General features: G+C 41.2%; 1 protein-coding gene across 3 annotated transcripts; it reads left to right on the top strand.

Annotated features, from left to right (window-relative positions):
- The first annotated feature begins 5,316 nt into the window (after nucleotides 1–5,316).
- On the top strand, nucleotides 5,317–12,746 carry LOC128630221 (delta(3,5)-Delta(2,4)-dienoyl-CoA isomerase, mitochondrial-like). Of its 3 annotated transcripts, XR_008394604.1 has the most exons (5): nucleotides 5,317–5,481; nucleotides 5,913–5,995; nucleotides 10,855–11,136; nucleotides 12,335–12,415; nucleotides 12,666–12,746. XR_008394604.1 is itself a non-coding variant. In XM_053678825.1 (4 exons), the coding sequence occupies exons 1-3, from the start codon at nucleotides 5,354–5,356 to the stop codon at nucleotides 10,904–10,906; spliced, it is 279 nt and encodes a 92-aa protein (XP_053534800.1). In that variant the 5' UTR covers nucleotides 5,317–5,353; the 3' UTR covers nucleotides 10,907–11,136; nucleotides 12,335–12,662. The 3 variants fall into 3 exon arrangements, 2 of the variants coding, with proteins under 2 accessions (XP_053534800.1, XP_053534799.1); XM_053678825.1 differs by lacking the exon at nucleotides 12,666–12,746 and having other exon boundaries at nucleotides 10,839–11,136; nucleotides 12,335–12,662; XM_053678824.1 differs by lacking the exons at nucleotides 12,335–12,415; nucleotides 12,666–12,746 and adding an exon at nucleotides 11,277–11,356 and having other exon boundaries at nucleotides 10,839–11,136.
- The last annotated feature ends 3,434 nt before the right edge of the window (nucleotides 12,747–16,180 follow it).

A 16,180-nucleotide genomic window follows, 5' to 3' on the forward strand; every position in this document is an offset into this window, starting at 1 on the left:
AGGCGAACTCTTGTAGCAAAGCTGATTTAAACTGTCTTGTCGGGATGAGAGCCGCAGGGACGGGAGAAGACTCAACTCGCTGCGCTTGGCTGTTATCATCTATAAAAGATTGCACACCGATTGAAACGGGCTGGGATGACTCAAATGTCACTTGAGAACTTTCACTGGTCGAGTTGGTCTCAACATCGTCGGCATCTGATGTAGAGGAGGCAGGGTTTGGACAGGCAGGGAATGAGGAAAAGTCTGATATTTTTCTTCTCAGCTGGCCAACGTTAGTTAACTACGCAGTTAGCTAGCCTACATATAACAGATACAGTCAAATTCCAATGAACCAAACCACATCAAACTAAATTAAACACCTTTAATAAAGTTCACTTCCAACTTTTTAAGCCGATAAACGCGACGTTAAACCTGTTTCTGTTCATCTATGGAAACCATACAGGAGTGCAGGCGCTGGGGCAGGTACACGCATGCGCAAGAGGGGATGTGAGTTCAGTAGCCTAACACAACAAGACGTATAGTCATTTCTATTTAATTCGTTTTTTTAATTTTGTTTGAGGGTAACGATGGCCACTGGCGACTGGCAGAAAAAACATGGTCACAAAATTAAAAAGTTGGTCGCATAGCGACCATTTTAGTCGCCATCTGGAGCCCTGTGGAATGTCCTGGAAAAGAGAGTTACTTAATTATGATCTCTTACTTTATAACATTAAAATAAAACAATAGTTCCCTCACAAACCTCTCTTATTTCCCCGCCCTAACTCTTGAAATTAATAAGACTTGCAATGTTACTGAGAAACTGGAAAGTGCAATGTCCTCTCTGCCGTGACACTGGAGACTACTTCCATAAAACTTCCATAAATAGATAACTTATAAATCTTAACTAGATCACAATGATCATACGTTTTTTTCTTTAAGTAACATGTTTATAATATGTTTACGATTAAACTTAGACTATGTATTGTGTACGCCATACTAGACCCTGTCAATGAGCTGTTACTATAGGAACGAGAACGAGCACATCACTATAAAGCTGTAATTTCCCTTGCAGCTGGAATCAGAATCTTGCTGTTCCAGAAATGTCTCCAACGCCTTCTGACCAATCAGATTGGAGAATTCAACAGTGTTGTGGTGTAAAGCATCAGTAGCTGACCTGTCTCATCATCTGCCACACATAGTCGATGAACTGCACAAAGAGAGGGGATCGTTCCGAGTTGGCGTGATTCTCATCCCCAAGGCCGAAACATTGGTTTGATGTTGTTGTGCATGCGGAGATGCTTTTCTGCTAACCACGGTTATAAAGAGTGATGATATGAGTTACTACAGTATATCCTTCCTGGCAGCTCTGACCAATCTGGTCACTTTCCTCTGATCTCTCTTATCAATTGATGTGAACATTATGTAAATTATGGTGAATGATCTGTATTTTACACTTTATCACCCCATACAGAAGCAAAACAGATTCTATAAGGCTAATTTCCTATGAGGTTCATATATATATATATATATATATATATATATATATATATATATATATATATATATGTGTGTGTGTGTGTGTGTGTGTGTGTGTGTGTGTGTGTGTGTGTGTATGTTTACCCTGATATACTCCAGCCAGTGAGAGTGGCATCTGTGTCAGAGTACCAGTGAAGTTCTTCTGTGGTGGGGTAGACTGACACAATTTACCCCATTTAAATGCATTTTGTAAATTGTTCCACATGGCCTTAAAGTGTGAATATTCACTGTACGCCAAATAAGTATACAATTATAAAAGATGATGCATCAGGTACAAAGTATCAGCCCCCCCCCCCCCCCCCCCCCCCCCCCCCCCCGCTTAATCCCCCCCCCCACCCCACCACGGTTGCATGACTTTTGCTACACCATTTCCACTGTGTGTGTTACAAAGCATTTGAGGTAAAGTACTGCTGCTGTGAAGCCCTATTGGATCTGCTCCGTTCTCTGGCAACGAAGGGGTGTGTGTGTGTAAAAGAATAACATGCATGATGTATATTATGATCAGATCGTATACGTGATTATAAGCAGATTATACCTCTAATCTTATAAGGGATTAAAAATGGAAACCGAGCTTCGGCACGGTTTCCATCAGTATCAGTATCAGTAATAATAATAATAAGTGGTATGACGTGATCAGTGGATCGATGAGGCTCTCTCTGAGTCACTCAGCGTTTCGTCTTCTCTCCACACCGTCATGTGTCTTTCCTTTTCTCCCGTCCGTGGCTCCGAGACGTGTTGACGTTCAGGTTTGGCAGGATGTTCCATGATGGACACCTCCAGGGGAGTCAGGCTGATCGAGTACAAAGTGTTTGTGTGCTAAAGGAAAGAGATCTGTGTGTACATAATACGGGAACGCTTTAAGTGACCATTCCCGTAATATGGTTTCTGAGGCCCTCATTGTATCTGCATTATTATAAAGTATTGCACTGGGGAGCTGTTTACCAAACAGTCAGTAAACCCTGCTGGAAGGGTTTTTTTGTTTTTTTGTTTTTTATAATTTTTTTTTAATTTTTTTGCCCCCTATCACTTTCTGTGCGAGGGTGGAGTGAGTGTTTTCAGTCCTGTCTCGGGCTAAACCATCACAGCTCTATTAAAATTGTCATCAAGTCTGAACATTAGAACCCAGCTTCCTTTTTTTCCAAGAACACACTATGGCCAAAAGTTTGTGGACACCTGACCATCACACATGTACAGTATACGCTTGTTGAACATCCCATATCATGCTTATGCTGCAATGAAGATTCACTGAACTGCAGGCTGGTGACTGATTTCAGCACCAAGGACAGCACCAGCTGAGGCCTGAGTCACTATGAGAGCCTGAGAGAAACAAGTCACTCTCTCTCTCTCTCCATTTCTTTCTCTTTCTGTCTGTCTGATTGTCTTTCCGTCTCTCTCTTGATCGGTCTCTGTCTCACTCTGTGTATGTGTGTCTCACTGTCGTCTCTATCTTCGGTCTCTCACTTTCTGTCTGTTATTCTCTCTCAATTTCTATTCTCTCTCACTTTCTTTCTGTCTGACTGCCTGTCTCTATTGATCTGTCTCTCTCTCTCTCTCTCTCTCTCTCTCTCTCTCTCTCTCTTTCTCTCTCTGGGAGTGCGTGCGTGGGGAGGACAGAGCGCGGTTCTGAGACAAAATCTTTTCAAAATGTTTGGTAAACAGAGCAAATGATGTACTGCACACAATCATATACAAAGACCAATCATACTGTATAAAAGACATCTATTACAGAGAATCTGCATCTAGTAAGGCACTTGTATGACCATGCTATGACAACAAGATTGAAATGGGGTTTTTACCATTAGATCAGGAGAAAGCTTTTGACCGTGTCAAACATGTTTTTCTTTTTAACACCCTAAAGGCTTTTGGTTTTGGTGAAAATTTTATCTCAATGATGAGGCTATTATACTCTGAAGCTACATTTATGATAAAAGTGGCCGGAAGCTTAAGTACTGCTGTGAAGGCTCAGAGGGGTATCAGGCAGGGCTGCCCCCTGTCGGGCCGACTTTACAGCATAATTATTTAACCCCTGCTATATAAGCTTAGGAAAGAATTAACAGGTCTACAAATCGACACTCTAAACTGTCAACAACCCACCAAGTTATCTGCATATGTGGATGATCTCACAGTTTTAATTAGATGTTAAGGTGGTAAAGTACGCTCTGGAATGTTATGGAAAAGCTTCATCTGCAAAAGTCAACTGGCATAAGAGCGATGTGGTGTGGTCAATTTGTTAAAAGTCCATCACTTCCTGGCATCATGGACTCTTGGATCTTCCAGCATGGACAACGATCCAAAACATACCTCAAAATCAACACACAAATGGTTTACTGACCACAAAATCAACAAATGAATAAAACACCACAGAGTTGTTCTAGGAAAATATATTTACTGATGGGGTGGCATGTTCTTCAGCTCAACGTGGAGTTAACAGAACATCCCAAAGTGTTTTATTCCACTTGCAACACCGCAGCTTGGCAGCACTAACAATTTGTTAAAAAAAATAAATAATCAGCCATAACATTAAAACCACCTGACTAATGTGCAGGTCCTCCTTGTGCTGCTAAAACAGCTCTTACTCGTCGAGGCATGGACGCCACAAGACCTCTGAAGGTGTGCTGTGGTTTCTGGCACCAAGACCATAGTTCCTTTAAGTCCTGTAAGATGCAAGGTGGGCCTCCGTGGATCAGACTTGTTTGTCCAGAACATCCCACAGATGCTCAATTGCTCAAAGAATTTGGTGGCAGTCAACACCTTGAACTCTGTCATGTTCCTCAAACCATTCCTGAACCATTTTTTGTAGTGTGTCAGGGAACATTATTCGGCTGAAGGAGACCACTGCCATTAGGGAATTTTGTTGCCATGAAGAGGTGTACATGGTCTGCAACAGTGTTGGGTAGGTGGTACGTGTCAAAGTATATTAACATCCACACAAAAACCAGGACCCAAGGTTTCCCAGCAGAACATTGCCCGGAACATCACACTGCCTCTGCTAGCTTTTGCTCCCCACTCGCATCAGTGAGCCTTGGGTGCCCTTGACCCTGTCACCAGTTCACCAGTTGTCCTTCCATGGGCCACTTTTGGTAGGTACAAGACCTGCCGTTTTGGCAATGCTCAGACCCAGTTATCTAGACGTCACAGTTTGGCCCTTATCGAAGTTGCTTAGATCCTTACACTTGCACATTTTTCCCCATCCATTCGCTTGGTGCCTGATATACCCCACCCCTTCACTGGTGCTGTTGTATTCGAGATAATCAGTGTTCTTCACTTCACCTGTCAGTGGTTTTACTGTTGTAGCTGATCAGTGTATAGTTGCATTTAATGCTGTAGAATGAAAACACATTCCTGTTCTCACTTGTGTTAGCATGTTGTAACAGCTGTTCTTCCCTCACCTATTGTGTGGTGTGTTTGTTTATTTATTTTTATTTATTTATTTTATTTAAAAAAAACAAAACTTTTTTTATATATAAAACAAAGCAAAATGCTGCTTGTCATGTTACCGATAGGGCCACAGAAATGTCCTCTGTGCTGATGTCTTGGCTGTATCTGAAAACTTATAGCTTTACCCCTGACTTTTACTGTGTTGACACTGGAGATTCCTTTCAGAAATGCTCCATTAATGTCTCCTAACATAAACCCACTAGGACTAAGATGATTTATGCATTGTAGCACCAAACAAAGGTTTCAGTCACTTTTCTGTCTGTAGATTGTCCATCACTGTGTATGGGGCCATAGTCTTGTGTCCTTTATTCATCTCCGTAAATAGTCATCATATTAACCTGTTGACTGGTGTTTATCAGACAGGAGCCTGTGGTTTCCTACTCTGAACGCTGTTCGAGCCATGTCGACTTCAGGAGGTCCCACTCCACCCTTCACCACCCTGTCGGTCACCTACTCAGCCAATCACATCACTCCTGTAGAGCTGCACCGACCAGAGAAACACAACGCCATGAACAAGGCCTACTGGAGGTATGTTTTTTCATCAAATAAAGGTGACCAGTACCAGGTCGGTTGTGCCTTCGTCAGTGGACGTGCACTTCTTGGTTGGTCTGCAACACTTGCAGTCTTTTTAATTTGTTAATAAGTTTGGAAACTGTGTTGTATGTTTGCTGTGTTCGCCATGTTTCCTGTTAGTCCATCGCAACCTTGCCACAGCTTCCTGATCTAGGCATGAGAATGATTTCAATATGTTCTTCTCTTGTCAAAAGCGTTCTTAAAGGCTATCTGGGGGGGGGGAATTAAAGTATGAAAAAAAAAAAATTTGGAAGACATTTAGGTAAAAAAAAAAAAGTGTTAATTTCCCCCATGTATAATTCTGCTTTGTTGCATTGGATGTCTTTGTTTTGTTATATAAGGTGTTGGCTTTATACTCCGTTATAGGCAGCTTTTTTTCCCTACAGTGAAATGATCGAATGCTTTAATCAGATTGCTGAAGACTCAGAGTGCCGTGTGGTCTCGGGTGCAGGGAAAATCTTCACTGCAGGTACAGCAGTATGTCATTTTTTTTCAGAATTGGGAATATGCTTTAATTTTTATGTGGGTTTGCAGTGCTTTTACTCTCATAGCTGTTCATTATTATAATAAGCAATGGCTCCATGAGCTAAAACCACAACACTAAGTGAAGTTCATTTAACAAGCATCCTTATTCTTTCCTAGTGCAGAATGTATTAATCTTCAAGTTTAGTAGTTAATAGTTTTTCTAATTAGGGATGTGCCAGGTATTCGAATACACATTTAACCTTTTGAGGTGCCATTAGTTAAGTCAAGTAGGTTTTTATTGTCATTCCTCTATATAGCTTGTATACACTGGAACAAAGTGACATTCCTTCCAGACCATGCTGCAACACACTTTATGTAGTCTTGCGTACTGTTCTGTGTGAGACGAGTGCAACACAATAAAAACACAAAACAGCAAATACACAGGACAATAGATACACAGGACATGGACTGTACACTGTAAGCTACTGTGTAATGTAGCAGCACATGTATTGCAGCAATACTGGCAGCAGAAATAGTTCCCTAGTATAAAGTGACTGATGCAGCTATGTAGTCTTACTGGGTTAGTGCGGTGTGCAGTGGTATGAGTCTTACTGGGTGAGGTGTTTGACTAGCCCAGGTGAGCACTGTAATCTGACTGTCTCAGGGAAGAAACTGTTGCAGAGTGTGCTGGTGGTGGCACGGACACTCCTGTACCTTCTGCCAGATGGCAGGAGGGTGAATGGTCTGTGAAAGGGATCGTCCACAATACTGGTGGCTTTGCGGATGCACCGGTAGTTGAAGGAGGTGTGTGGTGAGTAGAGAGACCGGATGATCTTTCCAGCTGTCCTCACAATTCGCTGTAGGGTCTTGCAGTTGGAGGCAGTGCAGTTTCTGTACTACACCGTGAGACAGCTGGTCAGGACGCTCTCGCTTGTCCCACTGTCGAAGGAGCATATTACTCGAATATTCAGTTGTCTGGGTATTGATTGTACCCTTTATTGACATGAAGTCAATGAGAAAATCTGGTCAGGTCTAGCAGAACAGTTACCCCAGACATTGTGTAAGTTATAGGTGTTCATGTGCACTAGGGCTGCATGATTATGGCCAAAATGATAATCCCGATTATTTTGATCAATATTGAGATCTCAATTATTTATCACGATTATTAATTGATTTTAGTGACAACATATTTTTTATTGCACTTTCACATTTAAGTTTTCTCATGCCACAATACAACACAAGTAGGCATGAGAACTTGAGCTGGTCAATTATGACAGAATTTAGGAACATCGTGTGAGCGGTGACATTAATTTACCTTCTGATAAACTAAATGTAATATTTTCAGTTAATTTTACAGACTGTATGCACAAAACAACTGTGGACCTGTTTGAAGTCTGCTCCTCTTAAATATATTTAAAGCTGCACTATTAGACTTTTCCACTCTCCTGGTTCTGGGCTGGAGTCAGTTCTCGAACCGCTCTGTGTGTATTGTGTAGATATCTGAATAATCTCATATAGGATATGATTGGGTGAGTTCATTTACCTGTCAGATGCAAAGCGCTTTAGTTTAATGGTGTTCATTAGGGACACTCCGATCAGGATTTTTACAGCTGATACGATCCAGATACCAATCTTTTTTTATTTAAACTTTAATCAGGAATTCTGTCATAAAGAGTTAAATGTAATCTCTCTGCTCATGGTCACTGTTAACTGAATAAAATAATGGCAATGAGAAATACTGTTGGTTAATTGATAAATATACAGCATAAAATATTTATTTTAAAATATCTTGAACAATAAAGAGTCCTAATTAAGAGTAGACTAAGAACACAAAAATGATCCATATTAGGAAAAAGGCTGATAGCTTTCTAAGGAAGTAGTGATCTAAGGTTAAGGTCAAATTGATATTAAATGCAACCCATAGTAATTAAACATTATTTCATGTCTCGTTTTATTTATATTTTATGAAGTTATTATAATATCTATTTTTTTATATATAAAATGATTTATTTACCTGCACATTTATGTAACTAAGCACATTTTCTGTCTTTACATTTTAGTAGTTTTATTTTTGTTTATCAGTTTTAGATCGGTTCCCCAGTGTCCATGTCTGCTGATAATATTGTGTTTTGGGGGGATAAATTAAAACATGGAAACTGGAGTTGACTTTTCTAGTGATATCTGGCAACCGTGAGTTTAAATGAAGTGAATTAGAGTTAGTGAAGGAGAGCTGCAGTGTACTGTATGTTTACAGACAGAACAGTTCTACTCTTGATTGTGATTGGTGAGGAATTATTTAATAAAGAAGTCTGAATTAAACCCACCTTGTAGCGTTATTATTAATTTACTCCGCCTGAAGCCGCTGTGTCTACACGAGCAGGTGAAAGTTCAGGTCATTTTGCGGGATCTATAAAAGATGGCGGTTGTGAGATCGGAGAGTTGAGAGAAGCAGATAATGTAGAGTCACTTCATCATAATGGCTTCTTTGCAGTATTTCCACACTTGTACAGTGGACTGAGGAGATGAAAAGCAGTGTGAAAGTAACTGTTGCGCGGTGTAGATGTATTTTGGACTTCCTGTAGTTTTAATTCCGATTGTATTATACAACTCCGAACAGGTCACTTGCACCGGTGTGAATAAATATTTATTCACAGTCGCACAAAGTACTTTTCAGTCACAAATACGAGTGAAATGGTTGCACCGTAGAGCCCCGAGTTTATCTGCAAAGTTTGTTTCCCACTCAGCGTGATTAGGTTTAATGACCCCGACAATCTCTGAAGTGCTATTTAGCATCGTGCTAATTTCATGATTACCCCTCGCTCTGGAGCTCGAAGCGAAGCTAGCAACTCGAGGGCTGAAATGCTAATTCCGTTTCGGGGTTTTGGCACTACAAAATGACTTCATCCAGGCGCCACTCTATGGTGATTGGCTGTAGTGTAGGAGCCGCTTGATTTGATCTGCAGTGGAGTTTTCTGTGAGCGGAGGACGGAATTTAAATGTCAATATCGCAGTCGATCATGTTCATTTAATCGTGGGCAGTCAAAATCCTAATCGCGATCGATATTCCATTAATTGTGCAGCCCTAATCTGCACTAAAGAAGTTTTGGGAGCAAGCAGTTCACATTTTCAACTATGAAGTCTGCAGGACAGACAAGTGCTACAGTGCATTTACAATAGCTCTCAGTATAGCTCCATTCAAATATTCAGCAACAATGGACACATCAGCCACCTTGCGTTTGCAGATTGAGCTCATTTTAAACCAGACACTAGAGAGAGACATTAGCTGAGAGACATGCTCCCTGGTTTTTGTGGTGCGTTGTGGGGATTTTTTAGGGAGTGAACGTTCCAGTGCACTGGAAGGATTTTGCAATTGAGACAACACTTAAAATGGCTGACTCCCTGGTCTCTTGAACCCATACCCTAAACTTAACAGGAAGTCAGCATTTTGATTTTTCTCTGAATTTTTTCCTCCGTTTTTTGCCATTTCCAGGCCTCGTACTTTAACGTACTCCTCCTGGAGCTTTCATCAGATCGGCATCACATTCGGTCAGTCTCATCTACAGGCATTGACGATGCTAAATTGCGAAGCTTTTGAATTTTTGCTGCTCGCCGTGGGCGTGGCGCTCTCACAAATTTAGAAGTTTCACCATGAAAAAGGAAGTTGTTATAACTCAAACATAGAATGTCCAATCTAGGGATGTCACGATACCAAAAATCTAGTAGTCGGTACCAGCAAAAATACACGATACTCGATACCACTTTGTGTATAAATAAATAATACTTTTAACTCCTTTATTTAAACATGAGCATTATAAAAAACAACAGTCACATAATATAAAAAAAGCAATTACAAAATAGATATATAATAAATATGTAGGCATAAAATGTTTTTTCTTCGAGATGTTCTGAAATGAGGTCTGGTTTCGGTGTATAGTTTGGGGATCTCTGTATACATGAAGTAATTTTTGCCTGGTACCTGGGGTTGAACCGCTGAAGCAGAGAGAGAGAGAGAGAGAGAGAGAGAGAGAGAGAGAGAGAGAGAGAGAGAGAGAGAGAGAGAGAGAGAGAGAGAGAGAGAGAGAGAGAGAGAGAGAGAGAGAGAGAGAGAGAGAGAGAGAGAGAGAGAGAGAGAGAGAGAGAGAGAGAGAGAGAGAGAGAGAGAGAGAAGAAATCACATTTTAGCCCAGAACCTTTAGCTTGCCTTTGCCAGGAGGTTCAGACTTGGCTTTCAACAAGATAAAGAGCCAAGCATACTTCCAAATGAACACCAAAATGCTTTAAGAAACTCAAAATCAGTGTTTTACAATGAGCTTAAAATGTCCTCCATGGTGGCATGGACCAGGACCCCTCGGTCTGCAGCATTACAGGAAGATTTCAGGTTAGACATTACGGGAAGAGTCTCGGTGCTGTTATTGTCTCTGGGGCAGACATCAGTTAATCCTGTGACCCCTTCCCTGGAGAGAACAGCATTACAATTCTGAAAACAGTTTTTGTAAATAATAATTCACTACTTAAAGAATGTACCCGAGCTCCTGCTACACAGTAACTAAAACTGTCTTCAACTCACGTGTTACTTCATTCTTTAGTTCCTTCTCTTAAGTGTAGAGCCTCTGTCAGATTGTGTGATTGATAAAGAAAAGCACATAAATGACAAAATACCGGTTTGAGTGCCTAGTGGTCTAATCAGGAAATGCTCTTTGGAAGCTCAATATATGCACTTAACCATTTGCATTTTGATTCGGCTGTTAGTGCTGAGGATGTCCTTAAGGTGATGTGCTGCTTTTGGCAGATTTAGTAATTCTCTTTAGTCACATGAGCACTAATGTTTTTTCTAAATTTTTATGTAGTTTATATTGGATACAGGCAGAGGAAGCTCAGCGAAAGCTTAAGAGACAGAATGGAGAGGACCAGGTAAGCTATTTCTTCAGTGATTGTAGTCATATCTGAAAATGATTGGTCAGTTGAATGCAGATTGCTGAAGTGTGAGTGTCTGTGTGTGTCGTAGCCCTGCCTCCATTCTGCCCACTGTTTGCCAGCTTGGGAAACATTCTGCAGTGTGACGTGCTGCTTGGCATGCTGGGAGCTGTGCTGCAGTGGGCTATGGAGCCCAGTGGAGGACACTGGTCTGAGTCCATGCTGCAGAGGGTAAATGTTTGGATGTTTTGTTAAAATGACATGATAGTGTAGTAAATTCAACAAAATTCCACTTGCTATGCTGTGTTCATGAGCATCACTTTTTAATGACTGAGTAGTGTTCACAATTCTGTATGTGTGTGTTGGTACAGGTGCTGCACTTGATAGGCATGGCTCTGCTGGAGGAGCAGCAACAGCTAGAGAACATTGGGGATGACGATGGAGTTACTTTCAACTTCACCCTCAAAATCTCCTGTAAGTTTTGTACATCATCTCACACAATCTCAAAACCTCAAGCCTGTAGTTAGATCTGTGGTTCTTGTATCACAGGTCCCGGTGAAGCCCCCGGCAACACTCCAAGCATCCTGGCTCTGTTAGAGACCTTGCAGTGCACGCCTCACTTGGAAGTGCACAAAGACATGATTCGCTGGATCCTTAAAGTGAAATTACATCTTGAATATGTTTGCAATTTGCCTTACTCTCTCTATGCGTGCACCTAATATGTCCACCAGGTGGCAGCCTAGCATGTTTTACAATTCGCTCACTGAAGGTAGGCACAACATACAAAAGATGAGCGTTTTTACCATGAAGTTTAAAGCAGTGCTGCATCATCAAGACCTGTTTGAAATCCAAGCAGTGCAACACCGCTCAAGGTGGCGTGGCTGGTAGGCAAAGCAGCACCTCTCACCACGGAGAAGCACAAATGCTTCACTGTCACAAAGCGGTTTTGCTGCTGATCATCTGTAGGTGGCCCTTGGGGTGTTTTGATGTGGCTTATTGTGCGTATTATTTAAAAGCTGTATGTCAACATGAATATTTAAATGACATGTAAGGATTGCTTACTACACAAACTGAACTTCCATGCACTGTGATGTGTGCATTTTATCTTCCATATAGTGAAAACTGTCAGGACACCTGCACCAGGCAGAACATGTACATATGAAGGCCATGGTGTAGGCCAAGGCTAATGATGTATTGTAGTATGTACTTTGAAGAGAAACGGGCAAATGAAATGTTAGTAAAATTGTAATGCATCTTCAGTATTTAATGGTATGGTGTGTGTGTATACGTTTTAGTGCACAAATGTGTTCTATTGAACATCTGCTTAGTTTTGCAGACTTTGATTGTGTGTGCATGTAGTTCTAACTGCACTGCTGTATCGTTTTCTTGTAAAAGTATTTTCTTAAATTATGTGTCTTTTTCTACACAGATGGTGGTTAGCATTAAAACGATGCGTGAGTGCACAGCTGCTGCACCTCCCTGTGAAGGAACAGGGCACTGTCACAAGGAGGTCAGAGTTTGAGCAACTTTCTATTCCGCGCACATATTAACCATTACCCTTTAAAGTGTTGAAGAGCTTAAATCTACGTGTGTGTGTGTGTGTGTGTGTGTGTGTGTGTGTGTGTGTGTGTGTGTGTGTGTGTGTGTGTGTGTGTGTGTGTGTGTGTGTGTGTGTGTGTGTGTGTGTGTGTGTGTGTGTGTGTGTGTGTGTGTGTGTGTGTGTGTGTGTGTGTGTGTGTGTGTGTGTGTGTGTGTGTCAGACTGTGTGGGACAAAGACAAAGCGGAGAGAAAAAGGAAAGCTGAACTGTGCTGGAAAAAGACCATGACTCAAACATTAGAGAGCCAGAGTCATTTTATCAATAAGTAGATCTGCTCACGCAGGATTCAGAGGATCTGGATGCCTCAGCCTCTACATCAGCAGAGCATAGGTACCTAAGCATGCTCGTAGTGACGCAGCGTTCTTAATAAGTCAACTTGTATTGTATTCTCAATATCCAGTCAGTACATTTATGTCAGTAAATGCATGCATCAACACTTCCTTGACTTTGCTGAGTAGTTGTCTGTTCTTTGTCCTAAAAGTTCTTGCATATAATGGTGGTCTTCACATAACATAAGTAAATTCCCATCCTTAAACTCTTTATCTTGCATATTCATTTAGAGCATTTTCTGTTGGGGTAAATGAGTAGAGAGGATCCTAGGCCATTTTTAGCAATTTCCTGGTGAGTAAAAAAAGATGAACCCATTTATTCAACATTGATTATTTTAACAAATTCAGAGGTACCTTAACATAAAATTAAGGTTATAGTGTACTTGTAACCATCCATCTCTGCTTGGTACAGCCCCAGTTCATGTGACGGTGCTCTGGTGTGTGTGGGACCTCGTCGTTGGCGTGCCAGAGGAGGAGAGAGGAGGCAGATGGAGATGTGTATCCTGTGTCACGAAGCGCAGGAGATCCTACCTGATGGCACCGCCATGGTGCTCGCTGCCTTTGTCCAACGCTCTACGGTCATGTCCAAGAACCGCAAAAGACCCCCTCACAATCCAGGTAAGGTTATGGTTTACAGTGTGCAAGTCAAGTAATTGGATAGGTTTGAGTAGCCAGTGTGCTTATTTCTGGAGGATACATGTGTGTTCCAGAGAGCTATAATCCCCTCTTCATCCATCCTGACCTGTCCTTTGGTACCCATACCGGCAGCTGTGGCCACATCATGCACTTTCACTGCTGGCAGAGGTGAGGAGTTGGGCAAAATGTTACTTCTAGACAGCCTTCTACTTAATCCCAAATAAAAAGTTTTGCTGCTTTCAAATGTTTGTGGATATAGGCAATAGAATCAGCAGCTAACAGTAAATAGTTTGTCTAGAAAATAATATGACCTCTATATGAGCAATCACAATAAATTAGCTAATATTAATCAGTCAGTCTGGATGTTTTGTGACTGAAAAGTCAAAAATGTAATCTGTGATGTACAGGAAAGTCTTCATGGATGTGTGGTGATCGATAAGATGTAGATCCAAATTGGATGTGTTTGGCTTAAATATGCGATCTGCAGATATTTATTTGTTTTTTGACCCAATACAGTGAGCTGATCATCGACACAAAGCATGAATCAAAGCTTGCTATGTGCACTTGACTGTTTTTTAATTATTTTACCCCCCAATGCATGCAACCCACACCACACACACAGTTCTGCCAGTTTCACATCCACCTATTTATACATCGTGTTTAATTTCTGTTCATTTAGAATCTACAACCATGCCACGGATAAAATCACTGGATTACATTCTGGTGTTTGGTGTGAATATTGACTGAAGCTCTTCATCTGATCCTGCTTGATGTTGTACATTGTGGTGTTGCCATATGATTGGCTGATTGGATAATTGTATGAATGAGCACATGTACAAGTGATCAGTGAGCACATCCATCTACCACAGAGGTATTTTGGGGCAATACTTGACAATGTACCTGGCTTTGTTAGATTTGTGGCCAAGTTGAAGAAGCTTTTGACATCCCAATGGAAAAAAATAAATAAAACAATCCAGGACAAGTTCACTATCAGTCTTTTTGTTTTGTTTTTTTCCCCCTTCATTTTAATCTCTTTCTACAGAACCCGTCCAAACTTCATGCGTCAATGCAGTAAGCAAGATAAACTGTCTAGAGCTGAAGAATCTAAGCATGCATCTGTTTTCACCCTTATAGAAAAAGTTTTGCAGTTCCTATCCAACAGACACCAAGAGCCCAGATGTCCTTACAAACTAAATGTAACCTCCAACTCGTGGCCTTTTCAGTAACTCGATTCCCAGACGTCGCCACACTGATCACAGTGCATCCTTCAAATCCACCGTGCAGAGGAAATGGACCAGTCGATTTAAACGGATTTTTGAAAATGTACATTGTTCAAGGCATTTGTGAATTTGAAATTTCGCTACAAACAGAGTCTGAACAGTCGCCAGAATCTGAGGCAAAAACACACGAAGGAACGAGATCACGTCGTCATTGCCTCGTCTCTGGTGTTCTACATTTTTGACAAAAGTAACACCAGAGATGCTGCGTTAAAGTGGTCAAGAAAATTACACCAGAGTAAAAAAATCCCATTGGGTTAGATTATAAACATCGACTGAAACTCTCGATAGGATGCGACATTGTTGGAGAGTTACATACGAGCGGACATTCAACAATATTTAGTAGAAGCCTTGTGGATGTTTTCGTCTGTGTTCGTCTGTAATATACTGGACTGTCCTACCAAGAGTTCGACCACATACACATTCAACTGAAGCTCATACAGTCAGCAAACCGAACTCTCCTTTTTGCCATAGTGCGGCCGCTTAACAGGATAAGGCCTCAGAAGTCAAGCACCAGCAGCTTGTGGCTAAAAAGCTGCAGCAGAATTGAGCTTGGCTAGGAGGTGACGGGTGACGGAAAAAAGCCGGGGAACCTCGGAAAGGAAAACAGGGCTGTGTTCCAAATCTTTTATCGCCTCCTCTTCAAACTCCAAAAACCTCTGGGCCCTACAGCTAAATCCAGAGCTGAGGAAAACAACCGTTCAACTAAGAAGGCCTTCTCAAACACAACGTTTGAGCGAAGGGAGGAAATGATCAAACACAGATCAATTGGAACATAGCCCATACAGCAAAACCGTAAAAAGGTGCCATAGAGTGTAAATGATTCAAAAAGACACAAATCTAAGCCGAAACACTTCATATGACCATTGATATGACTGCTAACGAAATCTATTGTACTGTAGCTGCACTGCTACAAGTGTACATAAAGATACATCGATACAACCAGTTGAACATGAATAACACGCAAAACACATTTCACAAGCATGATATCTTTCAAAAATGTCCAAAAGCACAAATTCCCTAATAAAGGAAAAAGACGTTTGTGCTAACATGTAAGACTTGAGTTTCTACATCTTCCAAACAAGTACACTTGAGCGTCTTCGTTACTGTAAGCTCGGCTCTGAAAATCTGCTACCACTGTTGTACCAGTAAACACACACACACACAGAGCAAGTTAGCAAAGATTGGTCAACAAGGTTTCTTCAACACAACCACCTTTTGATAGACGTACGCTCACTTCATATTGACAGTCCTTTTTTAAAAGTGAATTAAACCATGAGCAGCTATCTTCTCAAAAGTCCGGTCAATTTCAGAGCACAAAAAAACTGCCTATATACACAATAATTCAGTCCCACGGCTCTGAAAGAAATGCAGAGCACAAATGTACAAATCACTGCGATTTCTATTTTTCTTAAATGTGAAAAGGATGCTTGT

The sequence above is a fragment of the Ictalurus punctatus genome, unplaced genomic scaffold (assembly GCF_001660625.3).
Source record: "Ictalurus punctatus breed USDA103 unplaced genomic scaffold, Coco_2.0 Super-Scaffold_100046, whole genome shotgun sequence".
Taxonomy (NCBI): Eukaryota; Metazoa; Chordata; class Actinopteri; order Siluriformes; family Ictaluridae; genus Ictalurus; species Ictalurus punctatus.